Source organism: Peromyscus maniculatus, chromosome X, assembly GCF_049852395.1.
Source record: "Peromyscus maniculatus bairdii isolate BWxNUB_F1_BW_parent chromosome X, HU_Pman_BW_mat_3.1, whole genome shotgun sequence".
In the NCBI taxonomy this organism is placed as follows: Eukaryota; Metazoa; Chordata; class Mammalia; order Rodentia; family Cricetidae; genus Peromyscus; species Peromyscus maniculatus.
The window spans coordinates 141775124-141788994 of record NC_134875.1 but is presented as its reverse complement, the minus strand read 5'-3'; the positions used below and the strand labels follow the sequence as shown (position 1 = coordinate 141788994).

Here is a 13871-nt window from a genome sequence, read left to right as displayed (position 1 = left end):
TCAGGGTCTAGGAAGCAAGAGGCAAGCCTTTTTATGACAGGTTCTCCCTACATATCCCATCCTGGCTTTTTTTTCCCCCAGAAATCTTTCTTCCTTAGTCTCCCAAGAGCTGAGATTACAGACATGTGCCACCATGCCTGGCAAGACACTGGCTTTTTATTCTACAACTCACTCATTTTAAAATGTGTATATATGCTGCATAATCTAAGTTAAATGTCGAAGCTAAGAAGTTCATCTCTCAGAAATACAGAACAGTATAGTGTTTACCAAGACTGAAAAGAATGAGAAGGGGACGGAAAGAAGATGGTTATTGGGTGCTAGATAGAAGGAATAACTTCTACTGTTCTATAGCGCAAGAGAATAACAATAGTTGACAAAAACTAATGGAATATTGCAAATTATCTAGTAGAGGGGGTTTTAATGTCCCCAACACAAAGAAATGATAAATGTTTGCATATAGGTTAATCACTCTGATCTGATGATCACATATTATATATATATATGTATTAAAATGTCACATTGTATCTAATAAACATGTGTAATTATTGTATCAATTAAAAATAAAAATAATATTGTATATACACACTGCTTTGAGCTGTGCTGATTGGTTTTTGTCATATTTGAGATGAGGTTTTGACTGTGTTGCCCAGATTGGTCTTGAAATCCTGTATGTACTCAAGTGATCGTCCTGCCTCAGCCTTCCAGCTGAGGTGGCTGCCACCTTGACTGGCTGGTATAATTTTTAAAATTCTAAAACCAAGTCCCTTTCCTTTCTTGGGTTCTCTGTCTTCCACACTGTACATTCCGAGCAGAGGGGGTGCTGATTCCGCCAGAATGAGGTCCTGGTCTCCAGCGTTTGCTTCTGGTTAAGTACAGGGCCAGACGCTCTAAAGCAGTGATTCTCAACATGTGGATCACGACCCCATGTGTGTGTGTGGGGTCGAACAACCCTTTCACAGGGGTCACATATCAGATATCCTCCACATCAGACATTTACATTATGATTCATAACAGTAGCAAAATTAAAGTTGTGAAGTAGCAACGAAAATAATTTTATGTTTGGGGGTCACCACAACATTTATGTTTGAGGGTCACCACAACATGGTGAACTGTATTGAAGGGTTGCAGTATTCGGAAGGTTGAGAATCACTGGTCTAAATTAATACTTTGGCCCCCCACAACAATCCATACAGCTGTCTTGAAATTTCAACCAGATCAGCCTGCAGTACCTTCTGGTCCTCTTCAAATATTCCAGCCCCTCCAGCCTTCCATTTACTCAACCACTTACACCCAATAATTATTTATACCTGCCTGAATCTCGAAGGATTTCAGATTATTTATTCCAAGAGCACAGATAAGGACAGACCAGAAACTAAACCAAAAAAAATGAGAACTCAGAGAGCTCAGCAAAGATGTTAGAGCTATACATTCAAGTTAACTGGTGCCTGAGGCATAAAGGAAGATACAATGAATGATGAAAGCTCCATCTTGGCAAGGAGAAAATACACCATTTTGAGGAAAAGCAAAGCTTGGCCTAGCACTGGATTCTTCCAATTACTGTCCACAGGAGATTTTAGAAAGAGAACAAAAATGATTGTTTATCGAGTACAAACATCAGTGAGTGCAATTCAAATGATCTCAGTTAATCTTTGAGCAGTAGGCATTGTTATTCCATTTTAAAGACCAGGAACTAAAAGCTTATAAAACATAAAATGGCTTCACTGAGGTCATCCAGCACGTCGAGGCAGCATTTATATTCAAACACAAGTCTGTCTTTCTCAAAAGCACAGCCCTCCTTTGTATGAAAATTGAAACGGGGGCAGGGGGTGGCCAGGCCTGGCTGTCAAACCAGAAATTGCTTTTGAGCTGCCTCAGATACATCAAACAAGTCCTAGCAAGACAAAAACTAGCAGCAAGAAGTTTGGTCCTGAGCTGGGTGGAGAAAAAGAAGAAAGAGTTCCTATCCCAGCTATGAATCAAGCACCTTGGTTTCTGAGGCGCCAAATCAGAGCAGAAGACCAGTCTCCCTCCCATTAGAGCAAAAGCCCCTTTAGGAGATGAATCCTCTTTGTTGCTTCATCCCCAACAAGCCACCCAATCTCTTGGAGCCCTAGTTTTCTTCTTTCTTTCATTTGGTTTTTCTATAAGTAGAACACAAAAACAATCCTAAGATTTTTAGAGCAGCACATTCGACAGAAGCTGTTTTGAGCATTGGCATTAGTACTACAGCGACTCTTCCAGTCCGAATGCTTTCTTCTATGCACACTTGCAGGGCCTTAAACAGTCTTTTGTCACTTCTGGTAGCAATCTTCTCACCTGTAAAGTAAATCACCTTCAGCTGCATACTTCAGGCCCTTCCAGCTCAAACATTTGACATTTACAACCCTGCTGATCATGAATGGCTGCTGTTCCTCTGAGCTCCTGCAGTGTGCTGTGTTCCCTTCTCTGATGGCACTTGAAGAGCTTATTGTCATCACCGTTCTCTCTCCGGCACCCAAGTGGGCAGGTCTTTTCTATTCTTTTTTTCTTAAATGAGATCTACTCTCTTAACAAATTGTTTTCTTTTTAAAATTAGTTTCATTGTGTCACTTTCTTTCTTTCTTTTCTTTTTGCTACAGGGCTATGTAGCCCTGGCTGTCCTGGAACTCCCTCTGTAGACCAGGCTGGCCTGGAACTCAGAGATCTGTCTGCTTCTGCCTCCTGAGTACTGGGATTAAAGGTTCATTATATCATTTTCATACATGTATGAAATCATGTATGAAATCATTTTCATACATGTATTTTTGTCGTTTGCTCATATTAGCTCCCTAACGCACTCTCTTATTTTTCCTCTCCTCCCTCCACTGGTCCCCTTCTCCCTTCCAAATAGTCCCATTTCTGCTGTCATGTCATATATAATTGTGTATGTGTCTGTTCATGTGTGTGTGGTGTATGTGGTCACTCCAGAGGTTGATGTTGAGTGTCTTCCAAAACAGCTCTCCACCTTATCCTTAAGACAGGGTCTCACAGAATCTGGAGCTCACTGATTGATTAGAATGACTAGCAGGCAAAGCCCATGAATCCTCCAGTCTCCAGCTCCCCAGCACTGGGACTACAGGAGGGCACCAACACACCCAGCTTTTCAGTGGGTGCTGGGAATTCAATCTCAGGTCCCCATGATTGTACAAGCATTTTACCCAGGGAACCATCTCCCAAGCCCACATCCATCCATCCATCCATCCATCCATCCATCCATCCATCTATCTATCTAAATGTAGATTCTGCATATAAAAAAACATACAAAATTTGTCTTTCTGAGTCTAGTTTATTTTGCTTAGCATGGTTTCCAGTTCTATTCATTTTTCTTACAAATGACATTATTTAATTCTTTTTGGGGATGGATAAAACTGCACTGTATATATACACCACATTTTCTTGATTCATCTGTTAATAGGCATCTTCACTGCTTTCATGTCTTGGCTTTTATGAATAGGAGTGTAGATCTCACAGTCTCTCATCGAGACTGTTACATGCACTTCCTCACAAGACGTTTTCAAATCTCTCTTCCAGTCTGCCCTTCTAGGGAGACTGCTCCAAAATGTGACTCTCAATGTACTATGCCATGGGCACCTCTCTCCCTAGTTTAAACCCTTAAAGTTCCCTATACTGTCATCCTTATGTCTTCATGATCTAGGCTGACCAATTCTCCAGAATCTCCTCCTCCTTGATGAACTTCCCTGCCTCCCATCTCCTGCTTGAGTTTGTTTTGACCATAAAAGTCTTTCTTCTCTTTGCACATACGTCATGTATGGGTATACTTAGGCTGTTCCCCGTGCCTGAGCCTCCCATTTGCCCCCAATTCCCAACAACCCACATATCGTCTTCGTTCACCTAGTTAACTCCATTTAGAGATCACCTCCTCTAGGAAGCCTTCCCTGATGGTCGGTAGCTACCAATCCTTAGGGCACATCCTGGCCTTCCCACTGGCAATACAACATTGGATATCACTTTGTATTCATCTGTCTGCACAATTGCTTTCTTCACTCTGAAGCCAGAACTGTGCAGTGTAAGTCACCAAACTCTACCTGTTAGGACACAAGGTGCAATGTGCCCTAGACACATGCACTAGACACACAAATATTCACTGCATTAACCCCTCAGAATTCTGGGGAGCATCTCCTCGGCCTCTTCCTTCTTCCCTTCATATAGCACAGAGCTTTAGAAAGTTATCAGTGATAGTAAGGTTTACCAATGAATAAACACATGCTGTGTGCTGAGACTAGCTAGGCCATATTCAATTCGCACAAGCACAGTTGAGTTGGGCTGTGCAGCTGTATACGGATCCACTTAGGCCCTTTGCATCATATACAACAACAGGAATTTGTTTTTCACTGCTGGGAGTAAACTGAGCTCCTCCCTAAAGAGGAAATAACTAGTTTGTTCACAATTCTTCCTCATGACCAATGTTTATTATTCTTCAGGGAATACAACAGAAAATGAACCCAGGGCCTCACATATATTAACCAAAGACCAGCCCCTAATGACAGTAATTCTAACATGGCTATACAGAAGGAAACATTCGTTTGATTCAGGTGAGTGTAGTACACTGTGTCTTGGGATCCAGTAGGAAATCATAAGGCCTGGATATGCAGTCATCCTAACCCTTTAAGAAAACATAAAATTCATACATCCTCACTCTAATTTCTATGTGCCAACTAAAAAGAAATAAAACCTATAGTCTAAAAAAATCACACTATACCATAGAAATGTATCTTGTATGAGTGAAGGGTACCTCTTAGGTGATGGTGGTGATTAATTTATTTCTAAAGCATCAGAGGAACAATCCCTACCCGTCCTGTAGCTCTGGCTAGCCATCTTTGTTTTGGATATGATGGGACTGTTTTCGTGGTGTTTGTTACACTTCGCCTCTAGGGGGCAGGGCAGTATCATCTATTCTTTTCTATCCTTGGCTCTCTTGCTTTCCATCCCGACCAGCACCTTGATGAATATGAGGAGCAGGCAGGAAAGTTTCTGACACACTGAGGGGTGGGGGTGTGGTAAGGGGATGGGGGCTAGTATGAATCATACATGTTAGAAAATACAATTTTATCCCCATGTACTGCTGAGGGGGAAAAAAAATAGAAACAGGCCCTGCAAGTGAAATGATGCTTAAAGACTCACATGAAGTCTACGTTCCAGAACATCCCACTTCCTTCCTGCAGATTCTCCCAGGTAGTATTCAGGGTTCCCAAGCCCCACGGAGCTTCAGCCACTAAGTAGCCAAGATGGGCTTCCTGTGTACGTGCTTTCAAGGGTCCGAAAAACTGGACACTTTGGCAGACAGTAGAGAGCAGGGGAAACTAGACTACTTGGCAAATCATCCTCCCCCGCCAAGAGGAAATAAGTCATCTAGTCCTCATTCTCTCCTGTGACCGATGCATACGACCCTGCCAGGGAAAGAGCCAAAGAGGGCAAGTCTACTCCCACTCTTAAGATGCTGTGCCTGGCCTAGCGTATGATCTCAATAAAAACTGATGGATATTAAAAAAAGAGGGGAAAGAAATGAAAAAAATGTGCCAATAAACAACTTGTAACTGGACTTGGGCAAAGTGCATACAGGTCCCATATAGGACTCCCTGGTTCATTCAGGAGAGAAGATTTTGCACCAAGAGTCAAGAATGTGGCGTGACATAGACATGGCCTGCTAGGGAGATGGAGTGATGAGCAGATTGGCCTGTATACCTCTAAAGTCTCATGCAACTCGGCTTCTCTGTCACTGTGTCAACTGGGAGAGCACTGGGTGGAAAAAGTGGAAAAATCCTAAGCCCATGCTTCCAGAAAGCAAGAGGAAAAAAACAAGAGGAATTTGAAGTTGACATTTCTCTCAACAGGAGTCCAAAATAAAGAAAAACTGAGGGACCTGGCCATTAGTTCACCATCACTTGATCAGACATCCTTATGTCTACTCAGAATTGATTGAGCAGCTGCTGTGTGATGTATTTCCAAGTGTTTCACTCCTTTCTACACCCCCAGCACCAAGCACCAAATCTGATATAGAACATGTACTCAATACATGTCAGTTAAATCTGACTCCTTTTAGACCAGCGGTTCTCAACCTGCCTAATGCTGCGACCCTTTAATGCTGTTCCTCATGTTGTGGTGACGCCCAACCATAAAATTATTTTCATTGCTGTAATTTTGCTACTGTTATGAAATTTAATGTAAATATCTGATATGCAACCCCAACAAGGTGGAGACCCACAAATTGAGAACCACTGTTTTAGAGGCTAGTAGGAGGCACAAGATATGAACAACTAAAAAAATAGATAGATAGATAGATAGATAGATAGATAGATAGATAGATAGATAGATAGATGATAGATGATTGGTAGAGAGATAGGTAGACAGATAATTGATAGGTAGGTAGATAGATGGATGGATGGATAGAGAGATATGATAGATAGATAGATAGATAGATAGATAGATAGATAGATAGATATAGATAGGTAAGTAGGTAGGTAGATGGATGGATGGATGATAGATATGATAGATAGATAGATAGATAGATAGATAGATAGATAGAAGATTGATATGTAGATAGACAGATAGATGATGGATAGATAGATAATTGATAGGTAGGTAGATAGATGATTGATAGGTAGGTAGATAGATTAATATTGACAGAGAGAGAGAGAAAGAGAGAGAGAGAGAGAGAGAGAGAGAGAGAGAGAGAGAGAAAGAAAGATAGATAGATGCTAGTCTTGGGGTTAGAGAGATGGCTCAGTGGTTAATAGCATTGGTTGCTCTTGTAGAGGACCCAGGTTTAATTCCCAGAAACCACAATCTGTAACTGTGGTCCCAGGGGATCCAATGTCCTCTCATGCAGGCAAAACACCCCTACACATAAAATAACAATGAAAGTTAAAATATAAAATAAAAAGACTAAACTTCTCACTGCAAATGTCAGGGATAAACTGAGCATCATGACGGACCAACAAGGGCTGGAGAGATGGCTCACTGGCTAAGAGTGCTTAAGGCTCTTCTAGAAGACCCAGGTTTGATTCCCAGCAACTCCCACTGCAGTTCAAAGCTTCAGTTTCAGGGGATCCAGTGCCCTCTTTTGGCTTCCATGGGCTCACATGTGGTGCACATACATACACGCAGGCAAACAATAAAAATAAAAATAAAAAAGCCATACACATAAAGTAAAATAAAAATAATTATGTTTAAAAGGACCAGCAAATAAAGATAGGAGAGGTGACAGCTAATTCCACCTTCGAAATAATAGTAAGCAACCAAGGAGTAGGGAACGGTATTAGCCATGTCCCAGAGGCCATCAGAAGGCGTGGGTGGGCTACTGATGGCAGCACACCGCCAGGGTAACTCAGGCATGGTCTGTAGAAAAGGGATTTGCAAAAAAAATGAGAGAAGAAGGGGAATCTGTGGACGGAAACAGACAACGAGAACAGAGGAGCCAGACTGCAGACATGGCTTGGCTCCAGCAGATTTATCAGAGGCTTGACAGAAAAAAGAGAAGTAATCTCTCAGGACACCATGGAAAAACTCAGGAGGTGATTTCGAAAGGGAACCTCGGAGGGAGGCAAGGCAGAGTCACGCCTAGAGTTCATGTCTTTAACCCCACCCCCCGACCCCCGGACGGGAGGGGGCAACAGTGCCCGGAAGGATTGGAAGCCATACAGCTCTTGGTCTCAGCCAGCTGTGTAACTCACTGCTCTGAAAAATGAGGATAACAATAACACCCACCTGGCAAGGATTCTGTGGAAATGAGATAAGAAACAGGGCTGCCGGATGAGTAAGAATGCCAAGAATGCTACAGACCTGGAGCCCAGCTAGCCCTTCTGCAGTCCTGCCACTTATTCACTCAGGAACCTTGGATATGTTACCTCCCTAGACCTTAGTTTCTTCATCCATAAAATGGACTTAATAACAATTTACATGAAAGGAGTCATGTGAAAACAGAATGAATGACTATATGGCAGGCACTTAGAATGAAGTGGCCAGCACACAGTAAATGCAGTGGGAAAATGTTAGCTATCATTACATAAAGCTGCACAGGAGAGTGCCTACCACACAGAAAGCTGAGACTCACTCAGTCCACATATGGCCTCTTCACCATATGCTCCAGGCCTTTACTCTGCCCCTGGAAAATGTAGAGGCCGTAGTTGGCAGGGGTGGACAGAGGAAGAACAGTCAGCAAACACCACGCCTGGTGTGTCCCCTCTGCCACACATCTCAACTGGCCATCAAGGGACTGTGCACACTTCTTCCAAGCACCTTCCTCTTCTGCCCAGGTCCTCAGCCAGTGGCCTTGCCTCTCTTGATCCCTCTGTCCTCTGAGAACCCCCACCCTTTCCGTTCACTTCGCCCTCACTACTGTGTCTGTGGCCTGCCTAAGCCCGCAACCCTGTCTTCCTGGCTGGTGGGAAGAGAGCTCTGCGTGCCAAGAGCATGGTGTTTGCTCAGCCTGGTGGCCCCTCCTGCTCTGTGAACACAGCCAAGAAATATTTGTGGATGACAACAACCCCATTCTTGCCCCAGATCTAGACAGAGAAGCAAGACTCCTAATTCTCATTAAATTCAACATTATCATTTTCTCCCACACCAGCATAATGCTCACAACACAGTGGAGGGGACGATAAATAGTTTCCCTCGTGAAAGGAAGGAGAGACACCCTAGAGAAAGAATCCAGCATGCCAAAAGGAGCCAGACTTCCCCCAGAGTCTCTCCCGGGGCTCACTCTCACTTGCTCGTTCTCTCTCTCTCTCTCTCTCTCTCTCTCTCTCTCTCTCTCTCTCTCTCTCTCTCTCAGTGGCCTCAGTCTCTGTAGGGAGCATGCTGGCACCCCACCACCTGCAGCAGATGATAGTTCAGCAGTGATGCAGTAGACCACGCATCGCTCAGGGTGTCAAGCGCACCAGGCTGGCCCCTCTAGGTTCAGTATCCAAATGGGAGCCAGCTTGCAGGGTGGGTGGGGGCAGAGGAGAGACGGTTACCACCATATTGGCTTCAGCCCACCACTGCATACAGCAGAGATGGAGCTGGGCCCGTGCAGGAAATGTAGGAACACAGCTCTCTTCAGCATGGGACATTCAGCAGTGGGTCCTAGCCTCCATAAATCATTCTAGGTGTCAGAACTGTAGGGGGGAATCAGACCAAGCTTAACAACAAAAAGATCTCTTTTTAAAATCATGCCAGGAGGTGACAGTTCCAGGTAAAAAGATAAGCATTAGTCAGGTCAACAACTAGCAAGCAAATAACTAAATCCTCATGTACCAGTGACCAGAAGGAGGTAGGGATTCATGTTGCTTTCTGTCATACTAGGAAGACCACACCCAGAGCCTGGCAGAAGAGATTCTGGCATCCTGGAACCTGTCCAGTAGAGCAGTATGGAAGGATGAGGGAGTTCTGGGTAACTGATATGGATATGGGTGGGTGATACCCAAAGCCAAGAAGGCAAAGTTCACAGGAACATGTTGTGTATGTTGTGTGAGTAGCATGACCTCTGATGGACTTTACTTCTCAGGGCCCTCCGTTTCTTATGCTGTGACGTGACGGTAGTGATAGATGCACAGGGTGGTTGGGAGAACTGAGTCCCAGGCAGAGTGGGCTCCCAACCAGCTCTATCTTGACCCAGGCCCTATTTCTCCCCGGTTTGTCCACCAGAGGGAGCCTGGGGCCCAGCCGAGCCCAGCCTGTACCAGCTCTGCCTGTCCTCCCCCAATGCTGCAGCCTCAGCTGCTGAACTCCCACCCTGCCTGCCCGCGCTTCCAACAGCAGCCTTCTCACCCACTCCTTACAAACCCAGAACAGGCCTAGCAGGGGAGTCGCTTGCAGCAGCACTGGTTCCAGCAATGGCTACAGGTTCTCCTGACATCCGGCAAGGAGGAAGGTGGGAAAGAGGAAGGGAGCTGTCTTGTCTCCCCATTGACTCCTCCACTCATCCCAGACCCATCTCTTCTAGTTCAAAACCTGGAGACCTAAGGCTGTCTTCGCTTTTCCCAGTTCAGTGCCTCACCAGGTCCTGAGGCCAAGACTCCTTGGGGTGCTTAAGCTCTAGGGAACAAATAAAGTGCCTTTAAGACAGGCAGACTTCGATTCTAGTCCAGCTCCATTAGCAACTAGTAGCATAACCTTGAATAAGGCCCCCTCGACGACCTGAAGCCTCGGTTCTTCCTTCTCTAAAATGGAGCTGCTGATGCTCACTGAGTGGGCTTTGTTGTGAAGTCCAAATGAAGTAATCACAGATAGGCAAGCAGTTAATATGTAGTTGAGAGACATTCAAAGTGCTATTTAAACCTCTTTATTAGCCCAGTAGGAAATGTGATGCAAGGGATTCCAACAAGCCACCTGGAAAGTGCACAAAAAAGAAGGAAGGAGTCTGAAGCAGGCAGAAGGGCAAATGGGCTTCCAGCCAGCCCAGAATTCAGACCTATGTCTGCAGGATGGAGAAGCTGAGAGCAACAGAATTCTGAAATTGAGGAAGATTCGGGTCTTTCCCCTGGGCTTAATGCCCAAATCAGGAACGATATGTTTCTTGCAGCTCGCTCGGACCCCCTTTGGCCCTCAATTGGACCTGTCCAGCCAGCCACCATCCTCATCCCTTGAAGCAATCTACTGCATCACAACTGGCTAGGTTAAAAAGTTCTCTTGATTTGATCTTAAATGTTCCCACTGCTCCTGGATCTGCTCCCTGGAGTCAGACATAATGAGGCTGCTCCCTCCATCACAGGCCTGACCCCCTCTAGAGAAGTCTGCAACCAGACTCAAGGACCACGAGGCCCCATCCAGTCTTTCTCTGCCCCCATTCTGGGGCTGTCCCTCCACCCCAACACTCATCTGAGGGTGCACTGCAGTGGAGCCCAGCCAAGCCCTCAAGCTGCAGCTGCTGCTCCTGGGGCCCAGCCATCTCAACCCAGCACCCCAGCCTGCTGCCTCACCATGGGGGAGTTGCAGAGAGCTGTCTCCCGGCAGATTTCCTGAGGCAGAAGGCTTCCCCACCCCCAGCCCAGCCTCCAAGAGACACTCCACTAGTTGTGGCACATGGTAGGACCAGCTGAGCAGTGAGAGGAGGGCTAAGCCTGTCCATTTGCAAAAGGACTTCAGACTTGCTCTCTGGTGTGGCTGGGTTAGTAACATAACCATTGAATCTCAGTTGGCAGACCTTGCCTTTAAAAGAAATGTAGGGGAAAGGATGGACTGACAGAAGAACGGACTCAGTCAAGGTCACAAAGCCAATCTGCAACAGAGCTGGAAGGGAGACCCAGTTCTCCTGTCTCCCAGTTCAGTGTTCTTTCCACTATAGCAGCAAAGCAATAGGAGAGCCTTCAGGGCATCCCTGTGAGCCTTCATGCCCTTGACTCACAGCCTAAAACATTTATCCCAACCGGCACACAATGGGATCCATATGGGAAAAGTGGACCCTGCCCATGTCCCATCAACTCAGAAAATATTCCTATCCTGTCTCAGACACATGGACAGACCCCAGCACCGGAACTGAAGCTGATCCAACAGATGGGAGATCTATGGACTTCCCTTCCTGGTAGGGCTCTTTAAATGGGTGTTGTTTTTCTTGAAGGGTGGAGACCAGCTGGACTTTGAGAAACTAACCAAGGGCCTAGCTTCCATCTTTGCTCCCCCATCTTTGCCACCATCACCCCCCCTCCATGCCAATATGTGCTGCAGTTCCCCTCAGAGGGATCTCAGCCGCCAGAATCCATTCTGGTCCCCACTTGCCTCTAGACAAGATTAGCCCCCCACCCCTCAAAAAAATAAAAAAAGATGTGTAGGAGTGTTTCTCTCCTTTGGGGCTTTGAGTTGATACCACCTCTGTCTAAAAAATATTTAATCCATCCTCCAGAAAGGATACGGCTGGGGGTTGAAGAAGTGGAAGGAGGTAGTGGGGATTGCTTTAGTCTCTAACTGGCCTTGGTTCTGAAGGGGAAAAAAAAAAAAAAACCTGCACTCCTCTGACCAAACCAGTGTGTGGTGGCTAGGGAAAGCATGTCAGCTGGTTGAGGAGGACCTGGCTTCTCCCGATTGGGATAGGAGAAGCAGGAAATGGAATCAGGCATGGGCTTCATATACTTTATCCACCAGATAAGTTGAAGAGGAATCTAGAGAGGAAGGGAAGGGTTGGGTGGGGGTTGCCAACACATTCCTTACTTTCTCTGGAGGGTTGTAGCCGGGCTGGTGCTGGTACTGGTGCTGTGACCTCCGCCCGCGCCAGGGCTGGAGCTTCTGGATGCGCCACGGCTCAACTGGCCTCGCTCCCGCGGTGGCCGCTGCCCCACGCCCACCGCCGAGGAATAGCCGGCTTCCTTCTCGCGGCCCGGGTGCGCTGGCCCAGCCTCCCTCCCGCCACGCTCGCGACCCAGGGCTGGGTTCTCGTGGTGCAGGTGGCACTGGGCCACGTCGCGTTCGCGGGCTGTGTAGCCGGTAGTGTCCTGGAGCTGATAGGAGGCTTCTCGTTCCTTGTCCCGATAGATAGCTTCCCGGTTCTGGTAGGCGCCATCCCGGTTCGGGTAGCCCACGTCCCGGGACGCCTGGTGGAACTGGCTCTCCCGTAGCTCGCGGTGGTGGAACTGGGTCTCACGCAGGTTCTGGTACTGGCTCTCGCGGCCAGGGCTATCCCGCGCGCCAAGGGGGTCCCGGTGCAGTTCCCCGCGGTGCAGCTGGCTCTCCTCCCGCAGGTCGCGGTTCTCCTGGGTGAGCTGGTCCAACTGGCCCTCCAGCTCTTCGATGCGCCGCCGCTGGGTCTCCAACAGCTGCTGCTGACTCTCAATGATGTTGTTCAGCTCCAGCAGGTACTCCACCGCCCGGTTGGGGCTCTCAGATCCCGGGCCACCCGGGGGCCCGGACCCCGCCTCCATCCTGGCGGCCCAGGGACAGGGGAACGGGCAGGAGAGCCCAGTCCCCGCTCGCTCACGGCGCCACCCTCCCCCGGGCCCAGCCGGGGGAGGGGGCCGGCGGGACGCGAGGGCGCGCACCGGGCTCGGGGGCCCGGGGGCCCTGGGGGGCCCGGGAGACAGCGCTGGGGCCGGCGGCACGGGGCGCAGGAGCTGAGGCTACCGCAGCCGCCGCCGCCGCCGTCACCGCCACCACCACCGCCGGGGCTCGGAAGGACGCGGCCCACGGCGCTCCGCCCGCTGCGGAGTCACTGCGCAGCGCGGCCGCGCGGGACCGCCCCGGCCGCCGGCCCGCCCCCCGCCCCTGCCCCCACCCAGTTCTCCCGACCCGCCCCCGCGCGCCCCACCTGCAGTGGCCACCAGCACCAGAGCTGGACCAGCCCCAAGGCACTGGCACCTCAGCTGGAGGTCAGCCTTAGCTCAGTCTGCAGGAGGTATCTCCATTTCAGCGGTCCTGGGGTCTTCACCTAATTGCCTAATGAAGTCCTCCTCCAACCTATTCTAACATGCGCTGGTCCAAAAGGCCCAAGATCCAAGCCATCAAAACAGCCATCCCAGGAAGTCTCAAGACTCAGCCAACTCAGACTTCGATACCTCTCATTCTGCCAACCCCAAACAATATCCCATTCCCTATCGCAGCTGGCTTCCTGTCTCAGGCGATCTCCTTCCAGCCCCATGTCACTTTCTTGATTTTTCATTCCAACTAGTCTATAGATCCATCCCTCCATCCCCGCACTTCTGTGTTTCTCTAGCTCTATGATCTTACAGCCCACCCAGTCCTACTACCCTATCCCCTGGAATTCTACTCCCATCACCACCACCACCAGCAGCTGCAGCAGCAGCAGCACTACCACCACCACCACCACCACCACCACCACCACCACCACCACCACCACCACCCCACGAAACTTCATAGGCATTTATTTCCAGCCACCCTTTAAATTCTCCATCCAAATCAATGCTCGG

At 48.0% G+C, this 13871-nt stretch overlaps 1 protein-coding gene across 4 annotated transcripts in view; it reads right to left on the bottom strand.

The window, feature by feature from the left end:
* The window catches only part of Iqsec2 (IQ motif and Sec7 domain ArfGEF 2), an 82151-nt gene extending 69027 nt beyond the window's left edge, over nt 1-13124 (bottom strand). For 2 of the 4 annotated variants that reach the window (XM_015987494.3, XM_006993993.4), the window contains exon 1: nt 12163-13124. In XM_015987494.3, the coding sequence (XP_015842980.1) occupies nt 12163-12869 (707 nt within the window). In that variant the 5' untranslated portion in view covers nt 12870-13124. The remainder of the gene's footprint in view (nt 1-12162) is intronic. The other 2 variants (XM_015987497.3, XM_076562046.1) reach the window with 1 other exon arrangement.
* Nucleotides 13125-13871: the final 747 nt, after the last annotated feature.